At 36.4% G+C, this 13068-nt stretch overlaps 2 protein-coding genes and 1 long non-coding RNA gene across 3 annotated transcripts in view; 2 read left to right on the forward strand and 1 right to left on the reverse strand.

The window, feature by feature from the left end:
- Positions 1–13068, forward strand: part of LOC126969748 (uncharacterized) — a 304380-nt gene that overhangs the window by 158258 nt on the left and 133054 nt on the right. The window lies entirely within an intron of this gene.
- Positions 1–13068, forward strand: part of LOC126969739 (trichohyalin-like) — a 67419-nt gene that overhangs the window by 51606 nt on the left and 2745 nt on the right. Inside the window, exon 2 of the mRNA XM_050815303.1 lies at positions 12133–12302. Within this exon, the coding sequence (XP_050671260.1) occupies positions 12133–12302 (170 nt within the window). The remainder of the gene's footprint in view (positions 1–12132; positions 12303–13068) is intronic.
- Positions 5585–8748, reverse strand: LOC126969740 (uncharacterized). Its single transcript, XM_050815304.1, has 2 exons — positions 8504–8748; positions 5585–7118 (listed from the first exon to the last, which is right to left on the reverse strand). Exons 1-2 carry the CDS (start codon positions 8643–8645, stop codon positions 6625–6627), a joined length of 636 nt encoding a protein of 211 aa, XP_050671261.1. The 5' UTR covers positions 8646–8748; the 3' UTR covers positions 5585–6624.

Below are 13068 nucleotides of genomic sequence, written 5' to 3' on the forward strand. Positions count from 1 at the left end.
GTTCCCACGACAGTACAGTGTTGTGTGGACGGTGAACATAATGGTGTTTTGTTACAAACTTATAACAGAATCACCGATGCGGTCGACATGTGGCTCTCCTGTGAAAACACCAAAGCAGTGCTTATCTTACTGTGCGTATTTTTTATTAAAGACCTCAATGAAATGTTCCGGGGTAGTTTTAGAGTTTTAATTTTATTTTCTCAAACAGGTGAATAGAATTCCTTGCATATACAAAAACAATTGTGGTCTGATCTGTTAGTATAAATTCAAATTCTAACTATATGTTTTGAAGATAATAAGCAATAAGTTACTTCATCATCATCAGCCGCAAGACGTCCACTGAAGGACAAAGGCAAAGCAGATCGTCGGTCCATCTTGTGGAGGGCCTTCCAAAACTGCGTCTTCCGATACGTAGTCTTAGTAGTTACTAAAATATTAATTTATGTAATCCGGCAAGAGGTTCACGTGATGAAAAGTAGTGAAGCAACTGTCCATGTACATCAGCAACACCAGGGGTCAAGGAATCCGTTAGCGTCCTTTAAGGTGGGAGGTTGCTCAAACCTTGAAGGTCTCTTAGTCGTTTCGGTTCGGGAATACTGCAGCCGGTAATTGTTTCCACAACCTGGCTGTGCGTGACAAGTTTCTGGTAAAACCCGCGGTTATAGAATGCCAAACGTTAAAATGATGCGGGTGGAGTTGCGCATTTTGACATATTGTCAAACCTGATGGTTAAACCTGAAGAACTCCTCTGAGCAGTCCCCGTGATAAATGCGGTAGAAGATGCAGAGACCATTTACCAATGGGAGGCTCCTTTGCACAGGATGTCGGCTAGATTATGTACGTAGGTACCACAACGGCGCCTATTTCTGCCGTAAAGCAGTAATGTGTAAACATTACTGTGTTTCGGTCTGAAGGGCGGAAAATCAGACGTAACATCTTATGTCTCAAGGTGACGAGCGCAACTGTAGTACCACTCAGAAATTTTGGGTTTTTCAAAAATCCTGAGCGGTACTGCATTGTAATGGGCATGGTGTATCAATTACCATCAGCTGAACGTCCTGCTCGTCTCGTCCCTTATTTTCATTAAAAAAAAGAGAGAACCCACATCCCACGCAGCGCAAAAGAATCAAGCCGGAGGAGGATCGGAGATAACTTTATCGGCGATGATTCGAGCCACTCTTCGTTGTGTGGGGTCAAATGGAAAAAGCTGGTACTGGGGAGGCGCCTGCCCAAGGGTGAGAACAGTATGTGAGGCCAAATTTGCACCTTATATAGTTGCAGGCGTTCTGAATACATCAAGTTTTTTAAAGGCCTTCTCTTCTAAATTACCACGGATCTGAACGTCGCTCGATATATCGACGCCGAGTACCTGATCCGATACAGGCTGTGGCAGTTCGAATCGAGGGGATACGACAAAAGGAGACTTTTTAGCAAAGCGATATCCATTCTGTGGTAGTGATAAAATTACGCATCGGCCATCTTCCATTTCCCGAATTCGTTCTCTGCAACCCTGAGGACCTTGGAAACGATATTTATATTGTTAAAATCATAATCAGTCATTCGTTATACTGAAGATGGATTCGACCTTAAGTATGTATTGTGTCTCCTGTTACTGTTAAAGTTTGTTAGAAATTAGGGATAATTGAATTATATTCTAAGGTCAAATAGTCATTTTCTATATCCCTGAGATTGTGTGGCCAAATTTTATGATGTTGAAATGAGTCTTTAGGCTTCAAAGCGTAACCAACAAACAAACATTCCTATTTAAAAAATATAAGGATATTAATAGAGACTCGTACGAAACTTTTATATTACAAACCTGTAGCAGATAAGAAAATATTATACAAAGTAACTTGTTACATCGAGGTATGTGTAGTTTTTTTTAGATATCACTTTATAAATAATATATTGTATTATGTATATAAAGCGTAAGAACGCTTTATATACATCACTCTCACTTCTCGGATACCAAACAGCCGCTCGAATTGTCGGGGACCCAGTGCTATGTGAACGGCTCGATCACCTGGCGTTGCGTAAAGAGGTTGCATCACTGTGTGTCTTCTACTGCATTTATCACGGGGGGTGTTCCGAAAAGCTGTTTCACCTGATTCTTGCCGCCGAATTCCACGCCACAAAGAACAATGGCGAAGTTTCGTACTACAAAATATTTGAAATTGAATGGAAGCGTCTTAAGAATTGACGTGTACCAATTAATTCTCTATAATTTTCTGCATCTACTGACATTATTCATTTTTAATTTGGAACCGGGATAATGAAGAAATAAATGATTATTTTGTTTGAGTTTTTAGGTCAGGTTTTTATTTTTATTACTTTACCGTTCTAACTATATTATACTTATCTATTATATTCCAACTAACATGTTCCAACAACAATAACACTGAATAAAACCAATTCCAAAAATCTTTAAGGATAGGAACTAGTAACCATATGCAAATAGTTAATAAATACCTAATTACTAACGTCTACGGTCAACAACTCTGAGTATTATATTATGATAAAATGGAAACTTGTTACTTGATGCAATAGTAATAACAGTTTATTTACAACAAACCAGAGTTGGTTGTCCATAGCTTTATAAGTAATTTTATAAGAGAGAAGTCAAATGCACAATCCATAGTCGTACGTACTTCTAGTGTGCCTAACCTACGCCCGAATTTAAGGCTCGGGTCGACTTTTAAACTAAGTACTTCCATTTTTATAATCTTAAAAAACTGGTAAAATAAGTACCTAGTTTTCTAATGTCTTTTTCTCGATCCAAGATCTTATTTTGTAGAAGTAGGTAAATTAAACAAGCAAAATATTTTATTTTGTTTATTGTTATATAAACAGCGTACGTTAGACCAAATCGTGGGGCATAATCATAGTCCGGTAATGGAGTGCAGAAGTAGTTCAAAATGAGGTTCAGAGTTTAAAACGAGAGAAAGATATTATTCAAGTCCAAAACCAAGCCAGGTAAAATATAAACTACTTATTAAAATAAAGAAAGCACAAAACAACACAACAGCGGTAACTATAATTGATAGGTATTATTAGCATTAGGTAGATCATAGGTGACAGGTATAGAAATTAGAAACTCATTGATCACTCGCTCATCGCTGTCAGTCATTTGACAGATAGCTTTCCTTGATCTAACCTAAAATGGATGTGATTTCATAGTCGTGACAGCATATAATGTGAAAATGAAATAAATATTTTATTTATTTCCCCGGTTCCTTTTGCAATACAATTTTATCTAACAAGTCAATTTATCTACGAAGTTTTTTTTTGTAACTATCCTAACCTTAGACGGTTATTCCTATAGTCAGGTAAAATTTCGCCATTGTTCTTTGGATATCATCCCCACAATCTTGATGTGAGGCGTTCCTCCACAGTGCGGTTTTCAAGGAACTTTCTTTCACGTACAACGAAGCTGTAGAATGAGCTTCCTTGTGTTTCCGGAACGATACCTTCACAAAAAGCGCGTATACCTTCCTTAAATGCCGGCAACGCTCCTGTGATACCACTGGTGTTACAAGAGAATGTGGGCGGCGATCATTTAAAACCAGGTGACCCGTACGCTCGTTTTATTCAACATAGGATTCTAAATCACTTATTGAACGTGAAAAACCCATTCAAAATAGACTGCCTCAGACCTGAGAACGGGCGCAAGAATTTCATTTTTAAATATGGATTATAATGTAATATCGTACAATAAACGTACGTTGCGTAAAGAGGTTGCATCACTGTGTGTCTGTTTTATTCAACATAGGATTCTAAATCACTTATTGAACGTGAAAAACCCATTCAAAATAGACTGCCTCAGACCTGAGAACGGGCGCAAGAATTTCATTTTTAAATATGGATTATAATGTAATATCGTACAATAAACATGTATAATTAAAGAGCCTGAGGGTATCCGCTTCATTCCCAGTCTTTCCCACACAAACGTTTTTTAAAATTCTTTTACATTTCGTAACACATTTGTTTTGTATATTTTCTGTGATAATATTGTACAAGCATATAGATCGCCCAATAAAAGACTTACTAAGTCGATTAACCGAGTAGTAGGCATAACAAGTTCGTGTTTGTTCCTCGTGTTAACAATATAATTGTGACAGTTTCTAGCAAATTCCTCAATGCGCTTATGAAGATATAGAACATTATCAAGAATATATTCAGAAGCAACAGTTAAAATGTTTATTTCATTAAAGATTATATTACATATACGTGGGTAACACTGAAAATGTTTAGAACTGGCCAGTTAGAAACATTGCAAATGAAAACTTTTTTTGAATTTGAATTTTAGAACTCTTTGGTAACCTAATGTAGTATATTGCATTCATTTGTCATTTGTTTTTGTGAATTGGAATTCCGCAAAACGGACTGTTGAATATTAGACTATGGCAGATGTCGAGATAATGAGTCATCCGCCATGTAGCCCTGACCTGGCGCCCTGCTACTTTTATTTATTCCCACGAACTAAAGATAAAATACGAGGTATTCGCTTTACGAGCCCTGACGATGCGGTGAAAGCGTATGAAAATGCCTTAGAAGAGACCCCTAAGGAAGAATGCGCCCACTGCTTTTCTCAGTGGTTCCATCGAATGCGACGATGTGTAGAGAGGAACGGAGATTACTTCGAAAAGCCGTTTTTCATTTTCTAAACATTTTCAGTGTTACCTAGGTACTAGCTTTACCACACCATCAAATCAAGTTAATTATTATGTTATACTATGTAGATAAAGTCTCTGTTTTTGTTCGGAATTGATTTGAATTTACTATAAAAACGTTTTTAAAAAAGTTATTCATAAGTAATGGTATATACTGCAATATATCCCACGTTCAGTTCTACAGGGGTTTTCTAAAAATTTGTGAATTTGAGTTTATAATTTATTACGATTAAGTGCACAGGCATGGGTTGTGCTCATTGATCTGTATAAGTACCACTGGACAGGCTGTTCCATATGTTTGACAGAAATATTTTTGTGCCTATTTGAAGCGCCACTCACGAGCGTCCAGAGAAATAACTATGACGTATAATACATATGGCTCAACACTCATTACTGTGAAGTATTTTTACATTTAAAATCAACGTAATAAAGTACACAATTTTTTTTTTGTAAATAGTTTCCCACCATCTATCGATGTTTGCTGAGGATGTCATCATTAGATTTAGTACCGCAGACTCTCGCTACATGGCCAACAGCGCCAAAATGACGAATATCAAACAGGCACAAGAGCAATTTGACAGCCGCCGGTTAATAGTAGAGGTCAGTGGTTGTGCCTCACTGATACGCAATCAAAGTTGAGGTGGTTTGAGGTCAGCTGTGAGTGATCAGCACCTTGACTATGGATGTTATTATAAATTTAATGTCTTATTTTAACAAAGCATACAAGATTTTATGACTATACGTCACTCGAACGGTTGGCTCAGTTGAAGGAGCATTCGCACGGAACACTAGGTCGTGGGCTCGAGTCCCGCATCGTTCATAAAATTTTATTTATATATATATTTATTTGTGTATTTTTCATACACAAATAAAATTTGAAAAGAAGTGAGGGTTATCACATTGAAAAAAAAAGATAACAAATTGTCTTATTTTAATGTGATATCATTGACAACTTTATCCTCGACGATTCGTTATCGTCCAAACACATGGGCTCTGCCATTATAAAGAATTTTGGTAGCTTAGTTTTGCTACCGATAGCTACGGACTAGTAAACAAAGGACTTTTTGCGCCGTTAACGTTACCAAGTGAAGCACCTTTATGCTAGTGTGTGTGCGGTTACGGGGTATACCAGTTACACAATTTTTCTCCCTTAAATAATCATATATCCACAAATACTTTTATATTATTGTTTTTACACTTTTACACAACCCACGACGGCAATTTTAAAATATTTAATTACAACGCAAACTGATCTGTCACAGACGATGGTAAAACTCATAATGGCGGCCGATCGGCTTGTATTAGTGTAAGTGTATGCGTGGGGCTATGTATTTACACGTTTACCGGCTTTTTTAGGTGCCTCACTGTTATGTAGGGTGACAGGGAGTCCTTATTTCTTACCGATAGCCTGTATTCTTGGAAAATTTTTTTTCAGATAAGAAGTTTTTAGCTTCCTTGTTTTAACAATGGATTAATAACAATATATAATAACAATAAGAATACTATATTAGGAGTCTTCTCAAGGTGACTTAGTAATATTATTAAAGCTCTCTTCGATTTCATTTTCAAAAGTCCACTAGTAGGAGGCTTCTTTGCACACGACACCGGCTAGAATGTGGGTACCACAACGGCGCCTATTTCTGCCGAGAAGCAGTAATGTGTAAACACTACTTGACTGTGTTTCGGTCAACTGAGACTTGGCACTTATGTCTCAAGGTGACGAGCGCAATTGTAGTCCCGCGCAGAATTTTTGGGTTTTTCAAGAATCCTGAGCGGCACTGCATTGTAATGGGTAGGGCGTATTAATTACCATCAGCTGAACGTCCTGCTCGTCTCGTCCCTTATTTTCATGAAAAAAAATCCATAACATATATCTTAAGATCCTTAATTTTCATCTTTTTAACTTCTTGCTTTAGTGGGCATATGTATAATATTCTTATAATTATTTTAAACTTCATCCACCATTCTTCGTGTCATTATCAAATGAAACAATTGAGATTGAACTTTTTGAAAGAGCCTCTTCATCGTCTAAGCTCGCCAGTTCTGCCTCTGTGAACAATTTGGCCAATTCCAACTTAATTACTGCTTGCCTTCTGACTGGTAAACGTTTAAATGTGTCTGCATAGTTTAAGAAGAGATAGTCTATTTTATCTAGCTCTTCTGTGGAAGTTTTTTTAGGCGATTTGAACGACGTGAATTCAATAGTTTTCACCGTAGACTCGTGTCTATTTTCTCTTATTTTCCTCTTTTTCCTTCTGGTAACTTCTTGCAAAAGCGGGTCAGTTTCTGCAGTTCTTATATTTAAATAATCGTCAAGGAACTCCATTTGTGAGGCCCAGATCCAGTTTTTTAAATTATTTGCACACTTGATGTTAGGGTTGTTGACGGACTTTTTGTGTTTTACGTAAGTGTCGCGTAGGTTTTTCCATCTTTCTTTTATCGCCTCATCTGAAATGATAAATTACATGTTTACAATCTTTTTAATATAGATAGGTAAAGGGAAAGATTAATACAACAAAGTAAATCTAGTACTACACAAATAAACTTTGAAAATAAAATTTATGAACAATGCGGGACTCGAACCCACGATCTCTCGCGTTCCGTGCGAGCGCTCTTTCCAACTAGTCAACCGTTCGAGTGACGTATCCTTTATAAAATCTTGTATGGTTTGTTCAACTCTCAGGTTGTGGCTTCATCTATTTTATTTGTGTAATTAATCCCAGGATTGAGGGTTATATCTTAAAAATTTAACAAATTGTTTAAATCTAGTACTGTTCCGTAATTTTTTTTCTGTCGGTACGGTTCGCTTTTTATTTTGGTGTATATTATGTGAATATTTTATACTAGATTTGACACAATGTTACAAATTGCAACAATACAAAACTATTTTAAATGTATAAAGGATATATCCTATAGGTATACCTAACTCAATATAGCTCTCAATTTAATTTGTTTTGTCAACATCAACGCTATTTAAACTAAATTAAATGCTCAAACTCTCAAACATTACGTTTTGTGAGAACTCAAAAACAAAGTGAGCTTTTGTTTTGGGTTTTCTCAATTTAAATTGGTACCCTCTAAAGCCTTCATAAATCAATTCATCTATACGGAAAGCCGCATAAAACTTTTGTCTCTGAATCAAAACTTGCCCTGCCTGGCTCGCAACACAAACTAACGCATGCGCGGTCGCACACATACGATACGATTTCCGATACCTTATTTATAAAAACGAAAATCGAATAGAAATTCCGTAGGTACTTGTGCGTCGGTACATACCTACCATATGTACGAATTTATCACGCTTGGACGGTTGGTTATCCGAACAGAATAACATGATTGAGGAAAATGAAATCAGTTGACAGATGACGGCTATTATCTTGTAAAAAACGGAGATAGCCGAAATCAACTACGTTTACAGCAACTGTTATCTTTCCAACTTAGCCGGATTATACTTCGTCGCCAATCACCATACTGCAATTACTAATTACCTACTACTATTTCAAACTAATTTCAAATCGCTGCACGTTTCATTGGTATATAACTAAATTTCAACTTTTACTTAGTCAGTCTTATTACGTAGTAATTACATCCTCTTTGCATGAAATATTTTTTATGTTTAACGATAAATCAAAATATCTATAGCCTATTATTAATAAATAATATGAATGTCAGTATCGCTGTCAGTGTTATTTCAAAAAGTCAACCCTATTGCAAAGTTTTCTATCGATAGATTAAACATTTGTTCGCGTATATATTTGATTTAATATTTGTAATAAACAAGATCATCAATACGAAATACGTCAATAACGTTTAGCATGACCTATTTGACTTACCACTATCACCCCCGATTTCGCACATAATTTCTGTCCAAGCTGCGGCCTTTCTGTGCGGATTTTTATAATCACTATGCCTTGAATCGTACAAAAATGGTCTTTCTCGCACTGCTTCGATTAATGATTCGTTAAAACTGTTCATTTTGATATAGTTTTAGCGTAACAGTTGGATAAACGGAGAAACTGACGGCACGTGCGAACTCCACGCGAATGCGGGGCGAACTGGTTGTTGTTCCGCACCCCGCAGCCGTCCGCTTTGAATACGGACGACGCGACACCAGACGAATCACAAAGACACCGATCCGCGTTCCGTTCGATATTAGGTATTTTATATTTCGTTCCGCTTTCGCCTTATTCCACCGTCACATAACAAGATGAATATTATTGCGTTGTATCATTCTCGACACTTCGAGATGATTAGAATATTGAAATATTTATATAATAAATTGCATCTTTTGTTTGTTTTGGGAGTATGTAGGTAAATATTATATTAATATTTTAACTACTCCTATTATACTGACGTTTCGCTTATAATTAGGTAACTGTAGGTAGGTACCTATATGTGTTAAAAAGTCTTTTCCTTAATAATTACAATAATTTATCCTGATGCTTCTGTTAAGATAAAGTGACTGTACTGTAATGACGCGGACTTCTAGAAAATTATCGAAAGAAGCAAATAAAAAAGCGACCAGGTTCCGTAGCAGCAAGTAACACAATATAAAAGTTATATAGATAATAATATGATATTAAATTATTTAAAAGGAAAAGGCAAAACATCTATGCTCAAAATCATACAGTACAAATGAGATGAGCTCTCATCATTTACTTATACGTAAGTATAAAGTTACTTACTAGATCTCGTTCAAACCAATTTTCAGTGGAAGTTTGCATGGTAATGTAGGTATATCATATATTTTTATCAGGGGGGGGTGGGGACACATTTTACCACTTTGGAAGTATCTCTCCCGCAAACTATTCAATTTAGAAAAAAATGATATCAGAAACCTCAATATCATTTTTGAAAACCTATCCATAAATACTCCACACGTATGGTTTTGACGAAAAAATTTTTTTTGAGTTTCAGTTTTAAGTAAGTATGGGGACGCACAATTTTTTTTTTTGTGTTAAAATGTTAATGCGGTTCACAGAATATATCTAGGTACTTACCAAGTTTCAAATGGTATAGTTCTTATAGTTTTGTAAAAAAGTGGCTGTGATATACACGGACAGACGTCTGTCGAATCTATAAGGGTTGCTTTTTTTCCATTTGGTTACAGAACCCTAAAAATTGCAATCATCGTTATTAGCAAATTAAGGTGAAAAAAAGAAAGTATTCGCGTAGTTTTTCTTTAATAACGCCAAAACTATTCCTATTGCTTAAGACAATGTAGGTATCACATAAAATAGATAGGTAGGTAGGTATTTTAGTTCCAAAGATTAGTTTTTAATAAACTGTTTGGCGATTGTAGTGGATGGTATCATCCAGACTCTTGGAAAAATAAATCCCCGTTGGACAAAAAAACTAAGTCACACTTTCATAAAGGTAGTTACACTATTGTTATTTTTTTCCAATCTCTCATATTACCTAAATAACTACATAAACGTTTAAATAACAAATCTATTAAGTTTTGGCTTCGTGGAGCCCTTTTATGTAATAATTATAAAAAGTTAACAAAAATTGCATTTTGCATTGAAAATAATAATCTTTCATTAGTTTTTAATAGAGCAACACTGTACACCGGCGGTGCGTGTTTGTCTATGGTTTTATGGGACTTTTGGCTTCTTATCTTTTCTCAATTTCCACAGTATTCGACTTATGATATGAATATTCTTATATGGCGTGGACACTGTGTTGTGTCTCACTATCACGAGATCTTCCTTGCCATCCATTGCCGTCCATTGCAATCACTTTTTGCAGATTTTTTTAGCTTCTTACTTATTCCACAGTGCATTGAATATTGCTGTCGAGCCCCACAGCTTAGTATCCTTTAATCAAACAGGTTTTTCTGTCCCTCAGGAATTCTCAACAAGTTTGGTGTAACTCGTTCAGTGTTGTTGTTGGGCCTCCTTCAGTTTGCGCACGGTATGGCGCTTCCTCCATTCATTTCATCCCTGCAGTTTCTTGACGTAATCCTATCATCCTTCCATCGCATATGTGGTTAGCCTCCGAGTCTCTTTTCACCGCAAGGCTTCCATTCCTGGGCTGTTTTGTCCCACGAGAAAATCAGGTTTAATTATGCACACATTACATCTATTCAAGAGATTATGCTGAATGTCGTCCTATAAGCGAGATGAGATTATTAAAACTGCAAGATAGCTTCATTTCTTTCTATATGATGAGAGCAGGGAAGTCTTGTATCTAGCAGATACAGCTATTTCACTCTTGTTTTATGAGGTACTTCTTTCTTCTCTACTCAGCTTTGTAGACTTGCAGTCTCCTTTTCTTTATGATATAAAGGACAAGACGAGCAGGACGTTCAGGATTCTCAAACAGGAACTCATAAATTCTGAGCGGCACTATAATTACGTTCGTCACCTTTAGACATAAGATGTTAAGTCTCATTTGCCCAGTAATTTCACTAACTACGGCGCCCTTCACACCGAAACATTATAATGTGTACACATTACTGCTTCACGGCAGAAATAGGCGCCGTTGTTGTACCCATAATGTAGCCGGCATCCTGTGCAAAGGAGCCTCCTACTGGGGAAACCTCCTTAACGCAGTCATATTCGTGAACTTGACATTACTGGTCCTAAATACTTTCCACATTTTTGCAACCATTTGTATATTTTATTAAGTTATGTCTGGAACATATGTCGCTTGGAATGCATGCAGTGTCTGCGATCTCATTGCTTACATCTACTCCAGCTTTGACTGGTACGTCTGTATTAAAGAACGTGTAAAATATTCCAAAATTGTCATATGAAGAATATTTTGTTCCTACATATCGATAATGATCGTTAGAATGTATGGTAGACACCGGAAAGCGCAGCATTTGTGGCTAAAAACATAAGACACTGTAGGTACGCCTGCGTATTTAATGAAATGAAATTTCTTTATTCATATAGGTACAATTTGTATGCTTATGAAAGTCAATTTTGATCGGTTCAAGATACTACCAGGAGCCCTTGTTCTAAGTTCCGGCAAGAAACTCAGCAAATATTTATCACAGTATTCATACATTTTTATCGTCTTAATATTCCTGAACTTAATAATACGCTTTCGTTATTAAAGTTTCCTTAATTATATGACGGAATTTCAGTAACTTTATGTGGGAGTTATTAGGTATATATTTGTAATTTGTATACATTTCCCCATGAATGAGTGACCAGTTTAAAGTTTTATGAACAATTTGTTTTGTTTTTTAAATATCACTCACTTCTGGGATTAATTCAATTAAACGAATTCAATCAATTGAACCATAAGTCACTCGAACGGTTAGCTCAGTTGATAGATGGAAGAGCGCTCGGATGGAACCCGAGAGGTCGCGGGTTCGAGTCCCATATTGGAACCGCAAGTCTATAAATAATAATCCACTAATCCACTCGAGTATCAATGCTCACTCTAGTCATAAATCCATTAATTGTAATAAAATTCCCTCAAACATCATTTTTTTCAATCTTTACAGCCCCAGATACAATAGAATATAACGATGGAGATATGCTCGCATCGATTCCAGAACGTGAATGGAAACTTCTGGCAGCCTTGGCTCGAAAAAGAGAGGAAGAAGACCAGAGGAAGAACCTTGCAGATCAGTTCCAGAAAATGTGGCTGAAGGAAAATGAAGAAAGGCAAAAAGTGAGTATCATTTGCATAAATAAAAAACAAGTTTGTGAAGTTCAAGCTTACAATATTTTTATATATAATAATAATAATTTTATAGCGAATTAAACTTTTTACAAAGTTCAATTAAGGGCATTGTTTGGCACTGCAATAAGGTTTCCTATAGGTTCGCTGGGTTTTGGCTCGTTTAATGAATGAATTTATGTAGGCACTTGTAATCAACCAAGAATCATGAAGAAAAAAGTAAAATGCACTCCACTAATACTTAACCGCCGCTCCAACGGTCCTGACTCTGGTATTCCAAGGTGAACGTCACACTAGCGATCACAAGCTTGCAAAGTTTGTATGAATAATAACGTAAAGACGAAGCATGTGGTAGACTTGATGACCACAGGATATCACTGGTAAATACGGGTTTCAGATTTAGTGTCAGCGACTACGACCGAGCAAAGCTCAAAAACCTCTGTCCGCTTGTCAACCCATGCGCGGCTTGAGTCATCGGCTAGTGGAGCACGTACGACCATCATGATTCTTATAAAATCAGCCTTACCGTACAGCCATAGACCTCCGTCTATTCTAGTCTTATATTGAACAGGCAATAAGACTGGCACACGATGATTATCTACACACATTCTTATTGTTTGACCTAGTGCTTCTTCAGCATTACAATACTGAAGATTATATTACGATAGTTTAAATAAATAATTTTCGAGCTCTCGAACAGTTGTTTTTTCGTTTATATGGACACATATAACATCTGGTACCAATTTCTTTCAACATC

The sequence above is a fragment of the Leptidea sinapis genome, chromosome 19 (genome assembly GCF_905404315.1).
Source record: "Leptidea sinapis chromosome 19, ilLepSina1.1, whole genome shotgun sequence".
NCBI lineage: Eukaryota > Metazoa > Arthropoda > Insecta > Lepidoptera > Pieridae > Leptidea > Leptidea sinapis.

Excerpts from the sequence above, each read along its gene's own strand:
- LOC126969740 (XM_050815304.1), bottom strand. The coding sequence starts at position 8,645 with ATGAACAGTTTTAACGAATCATTAATCGAAGCAGTGCGAGAAAGACCA. Across the intron at positions 7,119-8,503 it reads CGAAATCGGGGGTGATAGTG|ATGAGGCGATAAAAGAAAGA; the intron begins GTAAGTCAAATA and ends TTATCATTTCAG.